A 23,988-nucleotide genomic window follows, 5' to 3' on the forward strand; every position below is an offset into this window, starting at 1 on the left:
GACCTGGAGAGACTTTACAAGGGGATTCTCATGTGCAGCCAAAAGTGTAAATCACTATTTTGGATGAGGTGTGAAGGATGCCGGTATAACCACTGACATAAACACTTCCCAAAATCATTGCTTCTCTGCCTATGGCCAATGTTTAGAGTCTGCATTACAAAGTTAGAAGCATGCTTATCTCAGCTAAAATAGAGCACTTGTTTCTCCTTAGGAGAAAGACATAGAAATGATGCAAGGCAACTATCTTTGTTAATCAGAATCAGTTTTACCGGTGAATGTGCAGCGTGAAGATGGATTTCTCGTATTTAAAAAAAATTTTTATTGAAGTATATTTGATTTACAATGTTGTATTAGCTTCTGGTGTACAACAAAGTGATCAGATACATACGTACACACACACTCTTTTTCATGTTCTTTTCCATTATAGTTTACTACCGGTTATTGAATATAGTTCCCTGTGCTATACAGTAGGACCTTGTTGTTTATCTATTTTATATATAATAGTTTGTATCTGCTAACCCCAAACTCCTAATTTATCCCTCCCCCACCCCCTCTCCCCTTTGGTAATCATAAATTTATTTTCTACATCTGTGAGTCTGTTTCTATTTTGTAAATATGTTCAATTGTATCATATTTTAGGTTCCACATATAAGTGATATCATATGGTATTTGTCTTTCTTTCTTAGTATACTTAGTATTATAATCTCTAGGTCCATCCATGTTGCTGTAAATGGCAATGTTTCATTCTTCTTTATGGCTGAGTAGTATTCCATTCCATTCCACAGCAAAGGAAACCACAAACAAAACGAAAAGAAAACCCAAGGACTGGGAGAGAATATTTGCAAATGATGCAACCAACAAGGGCTTAACTTTCAAAATATACAAATAGCTCATACAACTGAATATCAAAAAAACAAACAACCCAATCAAAAAATGGGCAAGAGATCTAAATAGACATTTCTCCAAAGAAGACATACAGATGGTCAACAGGCACATGAAAAGATGCTCAACATCACTAATTGTTAGAGAAATGCAAATCAAAACTACAATAAGGTATCACCTTACACCAGTCAGAATGGCCATCATTAAAAAGTCTACAAATAACAAATGTTGGAGATGGTGTGGAGAAAGGGAACCCTCCTACACTGCTGGTGGGAATGTAAACTGGTGGAGTCCCTATGGAAAACAGTATGGAGTTTCCTTAGAAAACTAAAAATTGAGTTGCCATATGATCCAGCAATCCCACTCCTGAGCATATATCCAGAGAAAACTCTAATTCGAAAAGATACACGCACCCCAATGTTCACAGCAACCTTATTTACAATAGCCAAGACATGGAAGCAACCTAAATGTCCACTGACCGATGAACAGATAAAGAAGATGTGGTATACATACATCCACACACACACGCGCGTGCACATGCAATGGAATACACTTCTATTATTATCATGTCATTTCTGAAGATGCTCAGCCTAAGGCTTTGTTTTTCTGTTTGTTCTATGGCTGTGTCGAAGCTTGGGGGAAATTTAATTTCTGTGCACAGAGTTTGGAATTTTGTTTTGTCTGTCTGTCTCTCTCCATCAGAAGTGACAAGTTTCCCTGTAGGATGATGTTGTACTTAGGCAGCAGTACCCTGGGACTAACGAACTGATTTCAAATGGAACTGAAGCAGTCATCTGTCTGACCACAGATCAAATCTGAATCCTTCTCTCTGAGTATCTTTCGATGCGTCTGTGAGTCTCATGGAATTCCATTTGACTCCTGGGCAGGTTATTAAGTGGGTTTCTGATGCCCTCTGAGAGTAAGCATGGATTCAAAGGCTTGGAGAAAAGAGTCACCTCTTTCTTGGAAAATTGGAATGGGAAGAAATACTCTCATTTCTCAGTAAGTGGCAGCAATTTAGAAGACCATCCTGTGAAGGGACTGATTTCCAAGGCCCTCTAGAGGAATGCTCCTACTGGCTACTGGTCCCTGGACCATTTATTAGTGGTTCACAAAGAAATAGGGAGCTGGCCCCAGAATGTAAATCAGTAATGTCAATAAATGCATTATTTAGTTTGATATTTTTTGATAGCAAAACTTTCTCAGCAAAGGAAGCAGCGCATTGATTTACATTCTGATGTAAGCTCCTTATTTTATCATGGACCAGTGCTCTGAGTTGCTTTGCTCCAGAGGAGGGCCAGAGGAGAGACACTTGTTTCTTTCTCTCTATGGGAACAATTAGGAACTTAAGAATTAGAAAAAGGAAACACAGCAGACTTTTCCAAAGGCACTTTAGCTCTTGTACTAGTCTGAGTAGCCTCAATTATTGCTAGATTTCTGTAATCAGACAGCCTATGCAGAACGGGTCACTAGTTTTGCTTAAGAGTTGGTAAGTTCTAGACAGGCAGCCTAGACTAAGTAATGTCTTAGGCCGTAAAGAAGGCCCATGGCTGTTAAAATAGGCTTGGCCAGAACATATGCCAGTTGTCATGTAGGGCAGTGAATGTGAGTTAACTGCAACTTGTGAGGACTCTAATATGTTCCCGGACCATCGTCTTCTTGTGGAAAGCTCTGAACTCAGTTCATGAAGAGTCACAAACAACAGTCAGTTGGCCTGCTTCACCAAAAACCAAATTGTACCCAGGTCGGTAGCTGTTTCTTTGGAGTCATCTCATTTCAAGAGAAATGGAATGACTCAAGAGCACTCTAATGTTTTAGCTCTGGTGTAACAGAAGTCCCGGGCAAGGATATGACCTTGCCATTGATTACCTGTCTCAAGACTAAGAAAGAGCATCTAAATCCTTAAGAAGAATCAGTGTTGATTCTGATTTTTGAAGTTCATTCTGAATAAGACACAATCTGTCACAGCACTCCACTGTATCTGTCCTTTGAGGTGAGCTGCACTGTGAATATTAATCATTCATCGATTCATTCATTCACCAGGAGTATATTGCAATTAGCATATTTCATTGATCCTGAGATGCACTTTTCCCCCCCACATTTTAACATCTCTGAAGTGGAGAGTGTCTTACAATCAATGACATTGTTTGAGTCTAAGTCCTGGTGGGAAATGGATGGCAGATGCTAGTGGGAATTGAAGACGACATAATGAGAGGATTACTTATAATGGGTGAGCATGGTAAAAGGAACCATTAAGGGATACTGAAGCACTCCAAAGCTAGTAGCATCCAAGGACATTTACCACCCTAGGCCGGAAGGGCAAGCGGAGGGAGTGATTACTGGAATTCAGAGAGAACTCTACGTATAGTTTTAGGACAGACCACCTAAGCAGAGCTGTGATAGAGGAACACAGCCTTTAACAACCCTCAGCTCAGCAGGGAAGGAGCATGGGGAATAAATACCCTGAACTTTCTCTCCTCCTGTTCTCTGATCTCCCACTATTGGCTCCAGTTGGCCAAAGCCAACTGAAAACCAGAGGGTGAAGGAGCAAAGCACAGTTTCGAAAATTGCAGAGAGGGACTCTGGTCGGGCAGACAGTGATCACCCAGCACAATTCATCCCTTCTACCCTCAGCATCTACTCTTCTGTCTGAATAAAAATCTCATGTCCCCATCACCTACTGAAGTCAGCAAACTAGAGCCAACAGCCTGGCCGTTTGTTTTTGTCAATAGCCTCATTGGAACACAGGTACACACATTTTTAACATATTGTTTATGGCTGGTTTTGCTCCACAATGGCAGAGATGAGTAGTCGCAACAAAGACTGGACGGCCCATAAAGCCTGAACTATTTACCATCTGTCAGATACTATCAGAACATTTCCTGACTGTCGACTACTGGATCAGTTCTCTCATATGCCCACCTGAAACTTAAAATCTTAGCTACCACCAGTGCTCTTTCCAGAAGCTAGTTGGAGAAAAAGTGTGGAAGAAACAGTTAATCAAGACCAAACAAAGATGCTTCAATCCCACTTATGTAGCTGGTCATGAGATCTGCGTTAATAATCATTTCAAATTCTCCTGACTCTCTGCCAGCACTTCAGCTGAATTGCTTTACCGGGAGGATTGACCCAAACCTTCATTCGGGAAGGATCTGATTCCTCAGTGGCCGTTTTTATTGGGCTGCTGCAGTTTTCCCCTGGCCAGGATGACTGAGCAATGGAGTACTGAGAGATGCCTCAATAAATCCCCTGAGCTCTGGCCATAGTTCTCCTTGTAACCATTGTGGATGAGCAACGCAATTTCCGCTTGATAATCACCTGAGCTAGTACAGGTAACCTCTTCTCTACCTGTAGCTTTAATGGTGTGAGGAGCGCCATATATTTAAGAGGCATTCTCAGCTTCCAATATAATAGAACCATGACAGTTTCCTATGTAAAAATGCTAGTGCCTTCCTTGGACACCACAGCCCTTAGGCTCACTGAACCCAAGTTCATGCAGACATATAGGAAAAACTACTTAAGTAGGCTATTAGGTATAACAATGAGAAAGGCCATCCCCATTTGCACAGCTTTGTCCCTTAACCCATGGGTTTCGGCTACAAGGGCTACAGAACCATATTTTGGCTGCTGATTTAAAGCATGTACTCTATCACGTAAGATTCTCTCCAGCCTCACTAAGCATTGTATATCAGCTCATTCTATAACTGAGCTTTGAGTAAACCATTCCATTCTTCTATCAAACCAGCTATTTTCAGGTGCTGAGACACATGGTAAGACCAATGAATTCCATAGCATGAACTCCCAGATGCACTTTCTTCACTGTAAATTGAGTTTCTAGGTCAGAGGAGAGACCATGTAATGTCTTCTTTGAGTCTAAGTATAATGGTGCATTCACATGACAGAGAACAGTTTACCTTTTACTCTCTTATCAAAGAAAAGATCACCATCTCTCTGGCTCTTTGTTATAATGGGCTCCAGAGGAATCTTGATTGTCTTTACATATGGAATAGCAGACTCATCCACCATATTGATGACATTCTTGCTATTCCAGATGTGCTGTCTTTACCAGAGCAAAGCAATAAAGTCTCTAGTACCTGGTACCCAAATATTGACTGGGAAAAATTTTTTTCATTCCTATCAGCAAAGATAATCAGAAGCAGGGGTGTCTATTGTAGAGACCAAAGGGAATCTTTTTAAGGGAACATAACTTCTTTCAATGACCATCTTTGCACATTCTGAGAAACCTAAAAGAGAAATCCCTCTTAATTTCTGGCTACCTGGTTTTTTTCTGGGTATTAGAGGCACAAAGATCGGAAGATCATTTTTTCCCATTCATTCCGACAGACTAACTAAGCATCTATTACTTTGCCACATGCCTGTAATGCTCCTCAAACACAAAGCTAAAATTCTACTTTGAGAGCCTACTTCTTAAGAACACCCCAATTCCAATTACTATATCAGTTAAGGCCCCAGCCAGAAACAAACGGAACACTGAAACTGTGACTGTGGCATTGAGGAAAAATTAATAAAAAACTATTCATAAAGGTGTGGTCAAGGTTACGGGAAAGTAATGAGGGATGGTGAAACTGGCCACAGTCGAGGACTTTACCACTCATAGGCCTGAAGGGGTGAAGGGAGGGAGTGGTGACCGTAGGTCCAGCTGGAGGAGAAGGCCACCTGCCAGGAGCTATAATCCTGAGCAGAGGAATGTAACCCCTGGCACTTTGTGACCCAGCAGGAAAGAGCCAAGGGAAGAATTGTATCAATCTCACTTTCTTCCCACCATTCAATCTCCTACTGGTTCCTTCCTTTGGCCAATGCCAACCCAAATCCACAGGGCAAGACAGCCCCAATGAAGCAGTTCATTAAGGTTGGCCTCTTGGGGCATAGAGCAATGTGAAGAAGGGCAAAGAGAAAAAAAAAGCAGAGACAGAGGTAGAACATCCAGAACAACATCTTACTGTTACAATTGGCTGCATTTCCCCCCTTTTTTAGTGGTATCTGAAGCCCTGCTGCACCTTACAATCAATGGCTTCTTAAGGTCAATGGATTTCAGCATGCACAAGGTATCAGAGAACTTTAGAACTCAAGGGAATGTTGGATTGCACTTAGTCCAAGCCCCTCAGTTTATAGATGAGAAAACTGAGGCTCAGAGAGTGGAAACGTCTTGCTCAAAATCCACAACAAGTAGCAGAGCTATTACCCTCTTTCATCCTTCTGCAGGATGAACAAAAATGTATTCCTGACTCAGGCCTCACATTTTTCACTGGCCTAAGCCAAGCTGGTCTCCAAATGCTTTTCTCCATACCTGATTATCATCAGCCACACAGTGCTAAATATTGAGTGACAGTAGAAGAGACATCATCTAGAAGATGTCTGTCTGACTGGTATTATGGAATAGAGCTTTTAGGGGCTCTACTTCCTCAGGCTTAGAGGGGACTGTATCTAGGTTCAGTTGGTCCTCATTGGATTCAGCAGGTTGGAAGACTCATCCATAATAACAAAAATAGCCAGGTCTTCATTGCACGTACTCTGAAATGAGGTCAGCTACACACTGGGGAATGTCTTCAGGATAGTAACAGGAGAACACAAGAAAAAAAAGGATGCTAGTAAGCATCCATGTGTTTATGGGGAGAAATCAAAATTGAGGAAGAGAAAGGACTCAAAGAAAGACTGATTGCAAATCAAAACTACAATGAGGTATCACCTCACACCTGTCAGAATGGCCAACATCAATAAGTCTACAAATAATAAATGCTGGAGAGGGTGTGGAGAAAAGGGAACCCTCCTACACTGTTGGTGGGAATGTAAATTGGTGCAGCCACGATGGAGACAGTATGCAGGTTCCTCAAAAAGCTAAAAATAGAGCTACCATATGATCCAGCAATCCCACTCCTGAGCATATCTCCAGAGAAAACTTTAATTCAAAACGATACATGCACCTCAATGTTCATAGTAGAACTATTTAAAACAGCCAAGACATGGAAGCAACCTAAGTGTCCATCAACAGATGAATGGATAAAGAAGATGTGGTACACATGCACGCACGCACGCACTGGAATATTATTCGGCCATAAAAAAGAATGAAAAAATGCCATTTGAAGCAACATGGATGGACCTAGAGATCATCATACTAAGGGATGTAAATCAGACAAAGATGAATATCATATGATATCATTTATATGTGGAATCTAAAAAAATGATACAAATGAACTTATTTACAAAACAGAAATAGACTCACAGACATAGACAACAAACTTATGGTTACCAAAGGGGAAAGGGGGGGAGGGATGTTAGGAGCTCGAGATTAAAATACACACACTACTATACAAAAATAGATAATCAACAAGGACCTACTGTATAGCACAGGGAACTATACTCAATATCTTATAATAACCTATAATGGAAGAGAATATGAAAAAGAATACACACACACACACACACACAACTGAATCACTTTTCTGTATACCTGAAACTAACAGAACATTGTAAATCGATCATATTTCAATAAAAATTTTAAATAAAAGACTGATAAATGGGGTGTGTCTTAGGCCAATGTTCACATCAACTACAACTAACAGTCTTTTAAGTATCAAGTACCTTAAATATCAAGGTCCCGTCTGCCATATTCTCTACACCAGTGCTTCTTAAAGTTTATTGTGCTTGCAGATCAACTAAGGACCTTGTTCTAATGAATATTATGATTCATTCTGGCTTGGGACCCAACATTCTTCATTTCCAACAAGCTCCGAGGTAAAGCTAATGCTGCTGGTTCATGAATCATGAGTCTCCAGCTCATAACAAGCACAGAATTTCTATCTGGGGTACATTTTGGTGAAGAACAAAGAGCATGGGCTTTGGGATCTGAAATGGGGAGCTAAATGTAGGGTGAGGCTCTATTATATACTAGTTGGGTTATTTAACATCTCTGAGACTCATGACTCTTTTTTTTGGTCCTTTGTCTTTTTAAAACACAGATAATAAATTAGATAACAATTTGTAAAGCCCCTGAACTACACTAGGTGCTCAATAAATGTCACTTCTGATCCCTTCCCTTGTTACTACCCATGATTTACTGACGGGAGGGCAAAGGGAGTGATGGTGTCAGGGTTCAGCTTTACAGGAAAATAAGTGAGCAAGAACCAAAATGAGGGTTAGATTCAACAGCTAAGCACCATGAAGAGTTGTTCAACGTCATCTAGCCTTAGAAACAGACACCAGATAGTCATCCAATCTGTGTGTCTCAATTCAGCAAATGAGCTTTGCTCCAAAGACAAATAAGTATAAAAACAGAAGGAATAGGTGACACACAATGCATCTTCAAGTACCCAGGAATAACTTGTAATAGAACACAGGAGGGATCTTAGGAAAGTGAATTTAATGAAAAAGCCATTACACTTTGCAGGAAGTACAGAGTGGCACAAAGCTTTGGTCTGGGTGCATATTCCATACAGAAGCTTAGAAGTAGGCATGTTAAGTGTTTAAGCATTGCTATTAATTTTGTACTAAATGTGGCAAAACAAGTAAATAGGAACAGTCATTTGTAGCCAAAACAGAACCAAGAAAACTAGCAAAATGAATGTAGACCTCCCATCATCTCCAGGGAATTTTCTTTTTCTTTTTTCGGCTGTGAGGCTCGTGGGATCTTAGTTCCCTGACCAGGGATCAAACCCGGGCCCTTGACAGTGAGAGCACGGAGTCCTAACCACTGGACCGCCAGGGAATTCCCAAGGGAATTTAAAAAATATTATTGTTTCTTAGATCTTTCAACCATCTCTCCCTCTCCCTCCCTCCCTCCCCCTCTCCCTTTCTCTCTCTCTCCCCCTCCCTCCCTCCCTCTCTCTCCCCCCCTAAAAACAGTGATACTGTACTTAAAAATTTGTTAAGAGGGTAGATCTCACGTTAAGTGCTCTTACCACAATGAAAAACAGACATAAATGAGTTACCAAGCCACAAGAAGGCATGGAGGAACCTTAAATGCATATTGATAAGTGAAAGAAGCAAGTCGGAAGAGGCTATATCCTGTATGATTCCAACTATATGACATTCTGAAAAATATAGAGAGGCAGTAAAAAAAAAAAAAGACAGTAAAAAAGACCAGTGGTTGCAAGGGGTTGGAGCACAGGGGATTTTTAGGGCAGCAAAATGATTCTGTATGATAATGTAATTGTGGATACATGGTATTAGGCACTTGCTAAAACCCATACAACTGTAAAACACCAAGAATGAACCCTAATATAAACTATGGACTTTAATTAATAATAATGTACCAATATTGGTCAATCAATTATAATAAACATACCACACCGACGAAAGATGTTAATTACAGGAGACACTTGCAGGGGGAGGGGAGTGGAAGTATATGGGAACTCTTACTTTCTGCTTAATTTTTCTGTAAACCTAATACTGCTCTAACTTCTCAGTCTAAAGTCAATTAATTTAAAAACAAACAAAGAGATCAACTTGGTAACAGAGCAGGAGCTTAGGAGAGTAAATTGGCAGCCAAAGCAGGCGGGTGCCAGTGACAAGGCAGATATAGGTGACCTGGTCACTGGCAGAGTTTGGAAAATTACCGCTCATACTTCTTCCCAAGGAGAGCTGCCATTCCAATGTCCCAGTAACCCAGTGATCCTTAGCTGTTCTTAGGGTATTGAAAGTGTGTCTTCCCTCTCCAGTCCACTAAACCCTTGGACTCATCTTCAGGCCCAGAGCAAAACAGCCTGCCTGTGACAGCTACACTCAATCCAGGAACGGGGACCTAGCGCATTCAGAGCTGGGCCAGTTCTTGCCCTGATGACGTGGTGCCCGTCTCAGAGGTTCTTTGAATATTTGTACACTGTTTATTTTGAGGAATCCTGCCTGGTGGAAGGGATAAAGGATATCTCCAATGGAGGGGAATCTCCAGTGGAGACAAACCCCCTTTTCCCTATGTCCTTAGCAATTCATGCCTGGCCCAAGTTATATCCCCCATTCAGCAAAACAGAAACCCTGTCTCTAATCAGACCTGTCTTTCATCAACCATGAATTGCTCTTCAGCTATGGGGTCCCCTCCTCACTTATCTACTCAAGCAGACATTATTTCTTCCTGCTAATACCATACTTTTCTTGAGAGGAGTTCCCCACCTCATTACCTTTTCAGGGATGTTTAGTACCCCTTAAAATTTGACACCCTGGGAAGCAGCCAGGGCAACCCCACTCCCCCCAACCCGGCTTTGTGCATTCAGATGCTTTGCAAACAAATGACTCTAACAGAGCTGGGTTCGGAGGTGATAGGAAAGAGCTGAAAATTAATAGTAACATTTCCATTAATCCAAGTGGCATAAAGCATTGAGGGCATCTCCTAAGGTTCTGGGCTGCACCCCATCAGTCAGAGGCACAATGTAAGACGATATTTAGGAATCAAGGAGGACAAATTAATTGTGGGTAGTGAAGAAGGTCAAAAGCAAGAAGATTCAGGAAAGTCTAGACATTTCTTTCTTCATATCAACTGAAAGCCAATGATCTCTCTTCAAAAATGTCAATTTATGAATAATGAATATTGGAAAGGATGGAAAAGAAAATATATTCCCAACACTCAATCACTCTAACTACAGTTCAAACATAAATGATTGACATAAACTGTTCTGTGGTGGAATGGCTCCCTTCCTTCCTTGTTTCCAAGTGTGAAAGATTTAAAAAATTTTACTGTTAGGACTCATCAATTCCCATGGATCTGCACAAACAAGTTTCAACTTTCTGAAGACAAAATGAACCTCTGGCTAAGTAGAAAAACATGCTTAGAAAGAACAATCAGATTCCTTTCCCAAAGTAAGCAGATCTAACAATAAAGGGATAAAAAGAAAATATTTTGATTCAAATCCATATCTAGTTCTCTGCCCTTCTATGGACTTTTTTTCCTCAGCAAACAGCCATGATTTAAACTTTTGCTATAACTATGATAATAAAATATTTTACTTGTTTTATTAGTGTCTGCCTCAATCAGAGAAAAAGGAAAACGATTAGAGACAATTATCCTCTTGTGCTGAAATACTGGAAAGAAAAATATGATCTACTCCCTATATGCATATTTTGTCACTTATAGGCAATACTAACTATATATTCTACCTCCCTTTTCCAAGTATGAAAGGAACCCTCTGCCAGAATAGTTCAATAAATTCTACTGTGGTAAATGAGGTACAATTGCTAATCTCTGAAACACTATGCATTCCTCATAATGACAACAGCAGTTTGTATTTCTATGGAATTTCTTTTGAGAGAATGGTAAATTTCCTTCTGTAGATAAAAAGTGTGATTCTGAACAACATTCCTGTGAAGAAGGTAGGTTTGATCTCCCTGACATAAGGGATAAGCAATGGGCCATAGAAAGAGATGGTCATTACACTGAAAGAACGTTAAGGAAAAGGGTGGAAAGATAGTTTGCTTATGGGTTCCACAACATCTAACAAAAAAATGACCAGTTTTTCTCTCCCTCAAATTAAACACTTTTGCAAAACTTACTATCTAATTAGATCCAGTAGGAAATTCCACAATGCGTGACATAGCAAAGTAAGGGTTATTTTTTGTATCGTTGCTGTACACTGGAGACCACTTCATTGTACATAGAATGATTAAGACCTAGCCAAGGACCCAGGAAAAGAAGGGCCTAAGAGATTATGAACTACAGATTGCTATCTCTAGATCACTAATAATGACCTTTTTTTTTCACAGTGGGTTAAAATTTACAAAGCATATTCACATATATTACCTCATTTGATATCGTCAATTACTACAAGGCAGCCCAATTATCCCTATTTTACAGGCAACTAGATCAAGGCCTAGATTGGATAATTAACTTGACTGAGGCCACATGGCTGGTAAGTAGTCAAGACGAGCTTATGTCAATCTGAGTTCAAGTTTAGGCTCCTTCCACCTCACCATGGTTGCCTTGCAATTAATAATGTCCAAGTTAGCCAAAGCCAACCTGTCATCATGATGTAGAGTTGGTCCAAATAATATAGTCAAGATAATTTGTCCTCTAATGCAGTCTTTCTCAAGCTGTGATCCACTTTATTAGAATCACTTAAGAAGCTTGATAAAAATGATGAAGTTTTCTGGAGATTTTGTTCAGTAGGTTTGGAGCAATGCTCTGGAATCAGTGTATTAAATTCACACCCCAGATGATTCAGATAATCTTTTGGAATCCTTGATGTGGCCCAATTTCCACAGCTCTTGCTCAAACCTTGCAAGATCTGATTTTTGTTATAGCTTTGCCTATATAAACTTCCTCGTCCTATTTATTTTCTTTAATTTCAGAGGCCATAAATATGCCATTGTGGGAGGAAAGCCCTTCTGCCAACTTCTAAAGGCAATGCTCAGTTTAGTGTGAAATATCTACGTGGAAGAAAAAACAAACACTGATCACAGCCCAAGATGCCACAGTATTTCTTTCTGTGGTGCTTCTGGGACTTGACATCTTCATCCACTTTGCTTCTAAAAGTGGGTTTGCCCTTATTTTTTCCACAGGTTTCTCCTCCCCTGCACAACAGAAACCTTGGGGTAGCAGGTGATGCTGCTGCTGCTATTACCATGAATGGGGGGGGGGAGCTCAATTCACACATTAGTTATGTATCAATACTTAATGATGACTGGTCATATAATTGTTTAAATTTCTTAAGGAAAAGGATGCCAAAATGAAAAGTCCCATCAAAATATCTTTGCTGTTGGTGCTTTTGTGACCTGGAAAATCTACATCCTGATAATTCCAATGACAATAACAACATAAGCAAAATGAGAGCTGATACACTGGATCTTCCACATATCCTGCAGGTGCTATTTACAAACTGAATGGATAAAGTCAAGCTTGTAAGGTTGCCCATGTCCCTTTACAACTTGTCTGATTCAACTGAGGGAAAATTGAGGGCTGCTCCAAATAAGGAGTAGGATCCTCCAGGCAAGGCCATGGTCTCTTCTTCTGAGAAGCTGAGATGCTGGGCTGGAGAGCACACTCTGTGCTTTTATCTATGCCAAGAGAAGCTGGAATGAGCTGTTTAGGGTTTTAACTAAAGTACTTATAGAAACGTTGCTTTTAAAAGACCAATCGGCAATCACAGTCGGAGATTTTTCTTGATCTATGTGGGTCCCGGTTTCCTTATCTGGTCTCACATTCTCTGATGTTACTTTTTTTTTTTTTCATTTTCACTTAATCCACAAATATTTTCAAATTACCTACTCTGAACTAAGCACAGGGGATATAGCTGTGAAACAATTTAAATATAAATATTGTCTCTGCCCTTCTGAATCTTACATTCTAGGGATGTGGTGGGGAGTGAACTGACACAGGCATTAAAGGACTCATTACGTGAATAATTTATGAAAATGGCGATGTATGTAATGAAGGGGAAAGAGAGGCAGGCTGTTGTGACCTAGTCAGGCAGAAGGGGGTCAGGAGAGGTTTCCCTGAGCAGGTAACGTTCAAGACCTGGATGATGAATGGAAATCAGGCCGATGAGGAGAACGAGCAAGCAGATTCCTTTGCAAAGGCCATGAGATGGTGTAAAGGCTGGCACGACTGAGAAGCAGAAAAATGCATTGCGTGGCTGAAGAGCAGGGGAGGGAAAGAGGCATGGCCCGGGGTGAGCTGGAGAGGAGGAAGCAACCATCTCAGACAGGGCTTGGCAGGCCCCGAGCAAGAATTTGGATTTTATTCTCAGGGCAATGGAAAGCCACGGAGGGTTTTAAAGCATGATCAGATGTGCATTTTTTTAAAGATCACTCTGAGGATGGACAGATAGACAATGACGAGATAGTATAGCTAGTGGTAGAAGTCGAATTTAGGTGGTAGGTACAAGTGCTCACTGTAAAGTCATTTCAGCTCTGCATGTTTGAACATTTTAAAATAACATGTTGGGAAAATCTGGCCACCGTATGGAGAGCGGATTGAGGGAGGGCAAGAGTGGCTGCAAAGACAGCAGCTAGGAGACCTGTAATAATCGTAGAGAGGCATAATGGTGGCTTGTACTCAGGTGGTGGCATGGAGATGGTGAGAACTGGACAGGCTTTTGAGATATTTAGGAGGTAGAATCAATATGATGCCCTGATTGATTTTGCCTCGGGGTAAGGAAGCGGCATAAATCAAAGATCACTAATTTGAAAAGATATATGCACCCAATGTTCACAGCAGCACTATTCACAATAGCCAAGGTGTGAAAGCAACCTAAGTGCCCATCAACAGATGAATGGATAAAGAAGCTATGGTAGACATATACAATGGAATATTACTCAGCCATAAAAAAGAACAAAATTTTTACATCTGCAGCAACATATATGGATTTGGAGGGCATTATGCTTAATGAAGTAAGTCAGAGAAAGACAAATACTGTGTTTTCACTTATATGTGGGATCTGAAAAATAAAACGAATGAACAAATATAACAAAACAGAAACAGGGGACTTCCCTGGTGGTGCAGTGGTTAAGAATCCACCTGCCAATGCAGGGGACACGGGTTCGAGCCCTGATCCAGGAAGATCCCACATGCCATGGAGCAACTAAGCCTGTGTGCCACAACTACTGAGCCTGCGCTCTAGAGCCCACAAGCCACAACTACTGAGCCTGCATGCCACAACTACTGAAGCCCACATGCCTAGAGACTGTGCTCCACAAGAAGAGGAGCCACCGCAATGAGAAGCCCGCACACTGCAGTGAAGAGTAGCCCCCACTCACCACAACTAGAGAAAGCCCGCACGCAGCAACAAAGACCCAACGCAGCCAAAAATAAATAAATTAATTAATTACATTAAAAAAATAAACAGAAACAGGTTCACAGATACAGAGAACAAAGTAGTGGTTACCAGAGGGGAGAGGGATGGGGGAGGGGCAAAACAGATGAAGGGAGTTAAGAGGTACAAACCACTAGGTATCAAATAAATAAGTTGCAAGGATGTAATGTACAGCACATGGAATATTCTCAACATTTTAGAATAACTGTAGTATAAGAATATCAAATTACTATGTTGTACGGCTGAAACTAACATAATATTGTTAAGTCAGCTATATGTCAATTAAAAAAAAAATCACTATCCAGTGTCTAGTTAGCATAAGCTGGTGGATGATGGTACCAGGTACTGAGACAGGATGTACTGGAGTAGAAAGACATGGGTGTAAGAGAGAAGGTGGAATAAAGAGTTCATTTTTGAGTATGTCGAGAGCATGAGCTATCTTGGTGGAGATATCATATAGGCGGTTGGATCTGGGGCTGAGAGGAAGGATCTGGGTTGGGGATGTGAATCTGTAGTTATAAGCATATAAATAATCATAAAACCATGAGCATACAATACATGATAATGCTGGAGAGGATGGATAAAGTGAGGAGAAAAGAAAGAACAAGCATCCAAGACTCCAATGTTAACAATCTTTAACAGAGAAGGAAAGGGAACAATTAATGAAACAGAAAAATTAGGCATGTATGATATTGCCAAAGACCTCTACTGAAGGGCTTTTGGGTTGTTTCCAATCTTCTGCAAGCAATACCCTTGTATGTACTCATTTCTCACATATGTATCTATCTCTATAGGATAAATACCCAAAAGTAGAATTGCTGTGCAATATACACATCTCATTTTGAATTTCAAAGTGTTTATTTTTGAAAAAAAGGTTGCTTAGAAAAGCCACCAAACATAGATAGCTTAGTTAACCATATTTAATGTGGCATTTGATAGAACTGGTTAAATAAATTTAATATATCCCATAATGTAATAACCTGTTGCCATAAAAAAGAATGATGCCGTCAATATATTCTGATATGGAAGAGGAAGGGGTAGGACTTTTCACAATTTTGAACCATTTGAGTTTTATGCCATTAACATGTATCACTTACATTAAAAATATTTTTTGTACTTCTACACTATACTTAAAAAAGAGTAACCTAAAGATCAATTTACCTTTTATTTTTAAGAGCCACATCAACAGGTTTCTAATGGACTTAGGCACACCTGGGTCTTGCATTATGGAAATACCCAGTTAGATGTTGGATTTTATGAAGTCATGACACAGAATTGCTCTGACCGTGGTAAAGGTCTGAATACATAAAGTTCATGCTCATCTTGAGTTCGAGCTATAAATTTTGGAATTGATTAATTTTGCCACTTTTATTATTAGTGAATAAATCTACCTCATTTTGTCTACTTTAGAGATGTCTCCAGGCTTCACCATCGCCACCCTCTCTCACCTCCCCTAAAAATGTCTCTGAAGTCATACTCAGTCACTTCAAGTCTGAAGACAATTTATATTTCCAATATAGGAAGTAGTGATGATCGTACACTTTTTGTTTTCTGTTTTTAAGAAGGGCAACATAGAGATATGGGTGTGAGTTTAAAAAAATGTACCATATGCACTAAGCTACACTAGACTAATAACTTCAATTTTCTAGAATTAGAGAGCCTGTTTTTTTAAATAATAATGAATATGGATTGCTTATTCCCCTTTCTAAGAATAATGTTAAATATATTCTGAAACCTGTTTTCAAAATTCAAGAAGAAATTCACAATATGGAACAATTAGCTAGAATAAGCCTGAAGATGATTCTAGCTTTCCTACTAGTAAAATTCAGTATCCATCCTTTTAAGGATTTTATCAATACATGAATTCAAGTGAAAAAATGAGCTGAGGGGCTAGAACGTGACTCTAGGAGAAGATTGGGTCAGGTACGTCCATATACAAGTAATCAGACTCTGCTCCACCTCCCTTGGTCTATGTCCTCTTGTCCATCACGATCAGCATTGGATCACACCAAAGACCACAGTGAAAAGAACACTGGCCTACGGGTCACACCCTGGATTTAAGTTTGGATACACTCACAGCTTCTATAATATCTGGGGCAAGTCATTTCTGCTTTCTGGGCTGCAAATTTGGAATCTTCAAAATGAGGAACCAGGTCTGAGGTCCCTTTCAGCTTTAACGCCCTTCATATCTAAGTTTGGTGGCTAAAGTCTCTGGAATCCCAGGTGACAGAAGGTAGACTGAACCCCTGGCCACAATCCTTCATTCCTTCCTGCATCCTCGCTCTTGCCATGGCTTCAATGTGAGTAGAGTATATTCCCCTGCCTCTTGACTTTGGGCTTGGCCATATGACTTCCTTTGAGCAATGGGATATCGTAGACATAACACAAGTAGGGGCTCAAAAATGTGCATTGCTTCTTATTCCCTCTTAGTTAATAGCTTAGAACATTTTATAAAATAAATGTTTACAACAGAGCTAATAGCTAGGTCATAATTAGGGTGACTCTACATCCTAATTTTGCCAGGTCAATCCTGGTTTACATCTGTTGTTCTGGTGTAATGATTTAGCTCTCTTCACTCCCAAAAGTGGGATGATTTAGAGTATCAATTACATAGTCACCACAGAAAAACCTCAGTTCACCTTGAAAACTTACCTGGTTAATCCACAAGTTGGCTACAATAAGAGGGCCACACCCTTGCCCCAGCGTCCATCCCCACAATGCCTTCTTTGGATCATGGGGATTCCCACTATCCCTTCTTCTTACTCTTCAAGTGATCTACATTCCAAGTGGCCCCCTTTTCCCTCAAACCTTGAGAAAACCTGAAGTCACTCACAATTAGAAAAAGTCTGGGGACTCCCAATCTCAACTGCAGCTTCAAATAAGCATGTGCCATTTCCCCTATGGTATAAAGCCTACGAATCATTGCACAATTTGCTTGTTGACACGACAGTGTGGTATACTTTCTATCATCCAATCAAAAAAGCCCTGGCCCATGCACATAGAGGTACATGCTTTTTTAGACACTTGGCCAGACCCTAGGTGTTCATAACACTGATATCTCTCCTCTCATGTGCCAATACCCTCAGGTGAGAAATAGCAGGGAAGCAGACTCCAGGTCCCAAGCCTGCTACTGGTAGGAAATAACAACCAGACAGTCCCAAGAGGCCTCATTTTGGAGAACTGGTACCTTCAGAGCTTACTCTTCCCCATGCTGGCACGGAGCATGAGTACACCTTCTACCGGAGTCCCAGGATTGTCCGCCATCTTCTGCCAGAGGCGTTGCTCTTCCCCCTGAGAGTCCATCCAATCCACGGTCTTCCCATGGCTCACACCTAAAGAAGGGAAAGGGGAGCATTACACTTTACAAATTAAATGCTTTGATCTTCTGGAAGACACCTATCAACCTCTGAGGGGGACCTGCTGACCAGAGAGCCCTTCAGTGGCTTGTTCTCACCATATCTAGTGAGTGGAGTTAGCATGGACTACATCCTTTGTAGCCTACATTACTCTCCTCTGCCTAGATGATGGGGAACAAATCAGGATGGCCCTAGGGGCTCATCTCTTCCTCACTTTGGTAGTTTAAGTAGAAAGCTGGCTCATCTAGACTGAGTTAACACAACAGAAGAACAGGTTGAACTGGGAGTTTTTGTTTTAGTGGCAGAGATAGTCTTGGCTCTCCCTAATCTATACACGTGCTCTACTGCTGTAAGTCCCCCCACCCGCCCAATTCGCCCTGTTACAGTTGTGTCTTGTGGAATCAGTGGTGTGTTTCCATGACCTGTTTGAACAACAGGAGACATTATTTTTTAGGGGAAAAATGGATTTCCTTTCGATTCAGGCAGTGTAATGGCTGCAAGCATGGACAGAACTGAGAAGAGGTTGAAGTCAAGTTGGTCTTGGAAGTCCTTCTCTCCCCGGTCAGAAGCATGTGCTGTCTTAGTGATCCTCTCCCGAGCAAATCCTGAAGTAAGGCCCAAGAAAGTAATTGAAATTCACTTAGACTAAAGTGTAAATGGTATTTTATGAAAGAACTGAATATAAGCATTATACACCCCACACTTCTAGCTGAAGGATACAAAGTCACATAGTAGTAATTTTAACAGTGAACCAATCCTTGGCTAAAGTAATGGAGCATCTGTGGAAATTTCGAGAGTCGGCTAAGAGGAAACTACATATACACTTAGGACACATCAAACCTGCAGGAACCACTCCCCTGCCCCACACCAAGTCACAGACTATCTCAGGTTTACCAAGTCCCTCACCGCTTCCAGAATTCAAACGAACTCCTCCCAGAAAGATGTTGCTGGAAAAGGCCTCCTTGTCCCAGACGGTAAGTTCTAGGCAAACATTCTTTATATCCTGGGGATGCAGGCCAGTGAACATGAAAGTATGATTCCACTGAGGGTTAACACTCTTTTTTATTACCAGAGTTTTGTGCTTGGTGGCTTTGCTATCATCAGGGAGCAGGTAGCTGCAGGAGAAAACACAATCAAGCCATCAGTGAGACAGTAAAGCAGAAAAAGGCGCCCTTGCGTAGTCATGTCAACTTCCCATAATTCCTCATGTCTGTGTATGCATGTGTGTGTGTTTATCTGTGTGTGTCTATTTGATTTTCTTTCCCAGCATCATATATGCTTAAATCTGGGTTTATTTAGTGGAATGGTTTATTATTTCTTTTAAGTGGGGCAATAGTGAAATGCCCACTCTCTTTTCTTTTTTTTTTTTAAATATTTATTTATTTATTTTGTTGCACTGGGTCTTAGTTGCAGCACGTGGGCTCCTTAGTTGCGGCAGGCGGGCTCCTTAGTTGTGGCATGCATGTGGGCTCTAGTTCCCTGATTAGGGATGGAAACCCGGGCCCTCTGCATTGGGAGCTCAGTCTTATCCACTGCGCCACCAGGCAAGTCCCCCGTCCTCTCCTTTCTAATCCTGTATTGGTTCTTCCCTCCTACTGAAATGAAAATACCTCCTGTGGGAGACACTATGTAATAATGTTCTGCCTCCTATCACCTTTGGCCCACCTCTGAGTTGACATGAAGCCACGATGAGCACTTCCTGGCATGTGGACAGCTTCCTACTTCAAGCGCCTGTGTCTCTTTGCTTCTCCAATTAAGGACTTCGGTGCTCTGTGAGCTGACTCAGCTTCTGTGCAGGAAACCCTGGGATTACTGGGAATTTAATGTCCCCAGGAGCAACCTTCAACCAATGAGTTTTAGAAATTGGTGGATGAGTCTCCCAGCTTCCCTGTCCCTTGAAGGGACGATCCTAAGGTACATTCCACAGAGTTCCTTGATGCTTCCATAGTGGAACTGAGCCCCAGTTGCTCACAGTGGTAACCTGCCTAGTAACATATTTTTATCAACTTCCCTCCCTTCCCTGTCTCATTTTCTCTACTCTGTTTTTGATCATAGTACCTGATGAGTCAGGGAGCAGACTTTAGGGAAGGAGACTTATGGGTATGAAATTAGTACATCAAACATGAAAAACACCACAAATGACCTTACAATAAAGAAGATACATTATGACACTTGAGATTTCATTTCATGTACCAAACAGAGACTGCTTACCTCCCAATATTCATTCTCTCCCTATTTTTCTAAAACAAAAAAAAACATGAAAATCCTCATTTTTTTAAAGTTAGGCACAAGATTGTCCAGAATAAAGACTACATTCCCCAGCCTCCCTTGTAGCTCATATAGCCATATGAGTAAGTTCTGGCCAATGGGATACCTTACCTTTAGTCTTCATTTACATATGAGAAAAAACTTTTGACTTGTTTAAGCCACTGTTATGTTGGCTCACGGACAGACCTAATATTTACTGATATATTTTATAATATTAAATTTTACACAAAGGTCTATTCGTGCTCTCTCAGGCTCTTTTTCAAAAAATCTGAGGTCCCTTTAAAATCAGCTCAATGTTTAAGTGTAACTAGGGAGAGAATTTACTAGAAAGTTACTGGCCTTTAAAAAGGAAAAAAAAAAATATATATATATATATAAAACAAAGATACTGTCCTTTATTATCTCTGCTTCATAAATGTTCAACATGATAAAGTAAAAACTATTCCAGAAGATGTTAAGTCATCCGTGCAAGGCCACAATGAGTTCATGGGTGAGAAGCCATACCCTTAACCCACCAGTGAGCAGGAAGCGGCCAGAGTTAGATGGTAGGGCTGGGGAAGCAAATTTCAACGGCAGGATCCACAGAAAGCATTTCTTCTGTGCTTAAACCTCCTGGGAGAAAGAGTCAAGGACAGATGGACCAGGATTCAGGCACACATACTCACCAGTGGGGAAGCCCCAGACATCTGCTTCTCCTTATTACTGCCCTTACCAAAGTTAGACTGTGTGAGCATAAAGGTTTGACTCGTTTCCTTGTAGGAAAAATTACACTTTTCTAAGAAGGATTGAGGAGAGGAATGATACTGTCATCTGACTCAAAGAATTAACCTCACGGCTGGCATCACGGGACTTTGTTTTACCTTATGCATTTTGTGATGCTCTGTGAGAGCAGGGACCATGTCTTATTTTTGGAACTGCAGGACTTAGTGCTTGGAACGTGTGCATGTATGTATTTGTTGCAATGAATGAAAAATATCCTGCTGGTTCTAGTTCTTCTATTATAGGAGAAAAATCTCAAATAGAAATCAGGAGGGATTTGTTGTTTGGGTTGCCTTGAATGGGTAAGAATGTCCATTAAAAGGGCTGCATTCCCTCAAGAAAGTGCCCAGGGCTCCACAAAGTGGGCACAAATGCCCAAGAGGCAGTCTTGGAGTTTCCCCAAGGCACTCTCCAGTGGATATCTCTAGGGATGATGCTCTGACATCTCCACTTTTTACAGTTTCCCCTAAGAGAGCAAAATACCAAGGATCCAATATTTTTGTTGACATTGCATATAGTCAACACCAAATGATAAAAAAGCACAATACAAGTATATTACATGTAGAAAATCATACTTTTTCCTCCTGTGAGAAACTAATCTCACAGGAAAAGTTGCCAGTCTTGAGGGCGAGAGTCACAGGACATCCTGAAATATGTTAGAAGCAGGCTGAGAGCTAGAATAAGCAGATCTCTGTTGCACTGTTTTCAATGTAAGTGCCAGCACTGAAGGGGAGTTCTTTCCTAGCACACAGTTAGAATAAGAACAACACAGAAGCCTCACAGCCACCACTGTCTCATGGATCACAGACCTCTTCATCTCCCATTAAGTACCATCGAAAATGAGCTCAAACAAAATTACCCCTTCACAAAGCTATCAGAAGTGCCTCCTGATTTCACCGCTGTCAAATTCTTCGCCTCTTTGATGAACACTTCTAGGATTCCTCCAGAGATGACAGGAGAATCCTTCTTCTTTCCTCGTTTAAAGGTCTTCTTTCCTGCATCAGCCATCAGAGAAAAAGAGAGAAAGAGAGCCACAGAGAGAGCCAGAGAGAGAGAGAGAGAGAGAGAGAAGAGAGAGAATGAAAGAGAAAGAGAGAATGAGAATGGGGGGAGGGGAAGAGAAAGAGAAAAGAAGGGAAGGGAAGAGATAGATCATGGGTTCCATTTCAAAATTTACAAATAAAATCCACAAAGATTTATTTCATTTTCAGAGTGAATGAGATCTTTACATTATTGTATACTTTTCCACGTAATCACTTAAATGCTTTTACACCACTGCATTCCTTCTGGCTATATCTTTCATTTTCGTTGAAAAAAATACGCAAATAAATTTAAAAAAATTAAATACTCCCCTATAACATATAAAGGGATAAAATAGAAAAGACCCTGAGAGCTGCCTGGGCCACATCCCTGCTCTCTGTGAGGAAGAGCGCCCATGAAAGCCACACACATGTGCCAAGACCCGCAAAGAGAAAATTCCTAACTCCCGCCTTGGATATTTTAGTCGTGTACATTGTCAACTCCGTGCTGGGCCAGCTCTAAAGGCTATAGCTCAGACACAATTACATTTGTGGGTGAGAGGAAACTCTTCCCGCATCACTTTTTTATTCTGATGACATACGCTCTACATGAATAACGACCGCCTCCACCACCACCTTTATTTAACACTGTTCTAAGTGCTTTGTATGAATGAACCTATTTAATTCTCGCAATATCCCTAAGAAGTGAGGCAACTGAGGCTGAGAGACTTAGTTGTACAGGGTCACAATGACAAGGGTGATAGGAAAAGAAAGATAAAGGAGGCTGCCTGTAGGAGCTGAAGAAAGAAGAAGGTCAAAAGGGATTTAAAAGTTGACTCCATCTGGAGTTTTCCAGATTGTATTCTGTATTGTATTCTTGTATTCTGTGTTCCAGGTTAATTTCTTTCTCAAGATGCCCTGAGCAGCTGTGAATGTCATAAATCCAGACAGCATCTTTCTGCACCACCCCTCTCAGCAGGCCATCCCCCATCTCCCCCTACCCCCCACTCCACCCGGCAGGGGGGGAAGATCCTATATGTCCTGGACTTCCAGGAAACAAATCTCAACATTAAGGTTGGTCTCTAAGTATGAACTCTGTCTTTTCCTTGTAAGAATCTGACACCCTTCCCCATACACAGTATATGCTTTTCGACTCTCCTTAAACGACAGTGACACCTAACCCTTTCCATTTCATCTGTGTAATGTAAAAGTAACACAGTCCACCCAACCTCTGATCCCTATTTCCACACTTCTAGAAATGGAATGTCCCCGATCAAAGTCATTGATTTGTTTTCTCTACCTTGAAGCTGTCCAAGTGGAAGTAGCAGGTTCTCCTCTGGGGGTATGTAACGTAAAATGACTGTCAGCTCTCCTTTGTACTGAAGGCCAATATCAGCAGCAAATTCCACCTGGCCAAGAGGAGACAGGTGAAAAGAAAAAGTGAGAATGCTTGGTTTGTAATTTTGTAGCCCATATTTGAAAGTACAATATTTACTTGGTAGCGTAAATGTGACAATTTATTCCCATTCAACTATGTTGGCACTTATTGGTTCAAGAGATGCCTCAGGCGTGAGAAGAGAGAGGCTGGAAAACTCTATGAAGGTATTTGAGTATAACATTTAACGCTAAAGTAAAAGGAATTTGAGAGGAGATATAAAACACACATTCGGTGAATCAGTGGACACTGAGTGCCTGTGATGCATTGAGAACTGGACCCATCATTGAACATACCCAAATAATTCGGGGTATGAAGCAGGAATAAAGATGTCACTGAAAACAGCCCCAGAAGATACTTCTCTCTGTCTGTCCTTGATGTCTCAAGGCCTTCTTAAGTGTCCAAGAAGGGGCAAGTAGGCAGTAATGTCTGATTCATACTGGGCTGCCAGCCACCAACTAGGAAAAGCTATACTGGTAATTTACATCATTAAAACTCAAATGAGGAAAAACTGG

At 40.9% G+C, this 23,988-nt stretch overlaps 1 protein-coding gene across 7 annotated transcripts in view; it reads right to left on the bottom strand.

The window, feature by feature from the left end:
* The window catches only part of SYTL5 (synaptotagmin like 5), a 258,849-nt gene that overhangs the window by 61,571 nt on the left and 173,290 nt on the right, over positions 1-23,988 (bottom strand). For 6 of the 7 annotated variants that reach the window (XM_081222095.1, XM_081222094.1, XM_081222097.1 and 3 more), the window contains 4 exons: positions 23,339-23,447; positions 21,879-22,014; positions 18,899-19,107; positions 17,824-17,968 (listed from right to left, as the gene is read on the bottom strand). In XM_081222095.1, the coding sequence (XP_081078221.1) occupies positions 17,826-17,968; positions 18,899-19,107; positions 21,879-22,014; positions 23,339-23,447 (597 nt within the window). In that variant the 3' untranslated portion in view covers positions 17,824-17,825. Of the gene's footprint in view, positions 1-16,102; positions 17,969-18,898; positions 19,108-21,878; positions 22,015-23,338; positions 23,448-23,988 lie in introns of those variants that run through there. The other variant, XM_081222093.1, reaches the window with a different exon arrangement.

The sequence above is a fragment of the Mesoplodon bidens genome (assembly GCF_964165515.1).
Source record: "Mesoplodon bidens genome assembly, chromosome: X".
In the NCBI taxonomy this organism is placed as follows: domain Eukaryota; kingdom Metazoa; phylum Chordata; class Mammalia; order Artiodactyla; family Ziphiidae; genus Mesoplodon; species Mesoplodon bidens.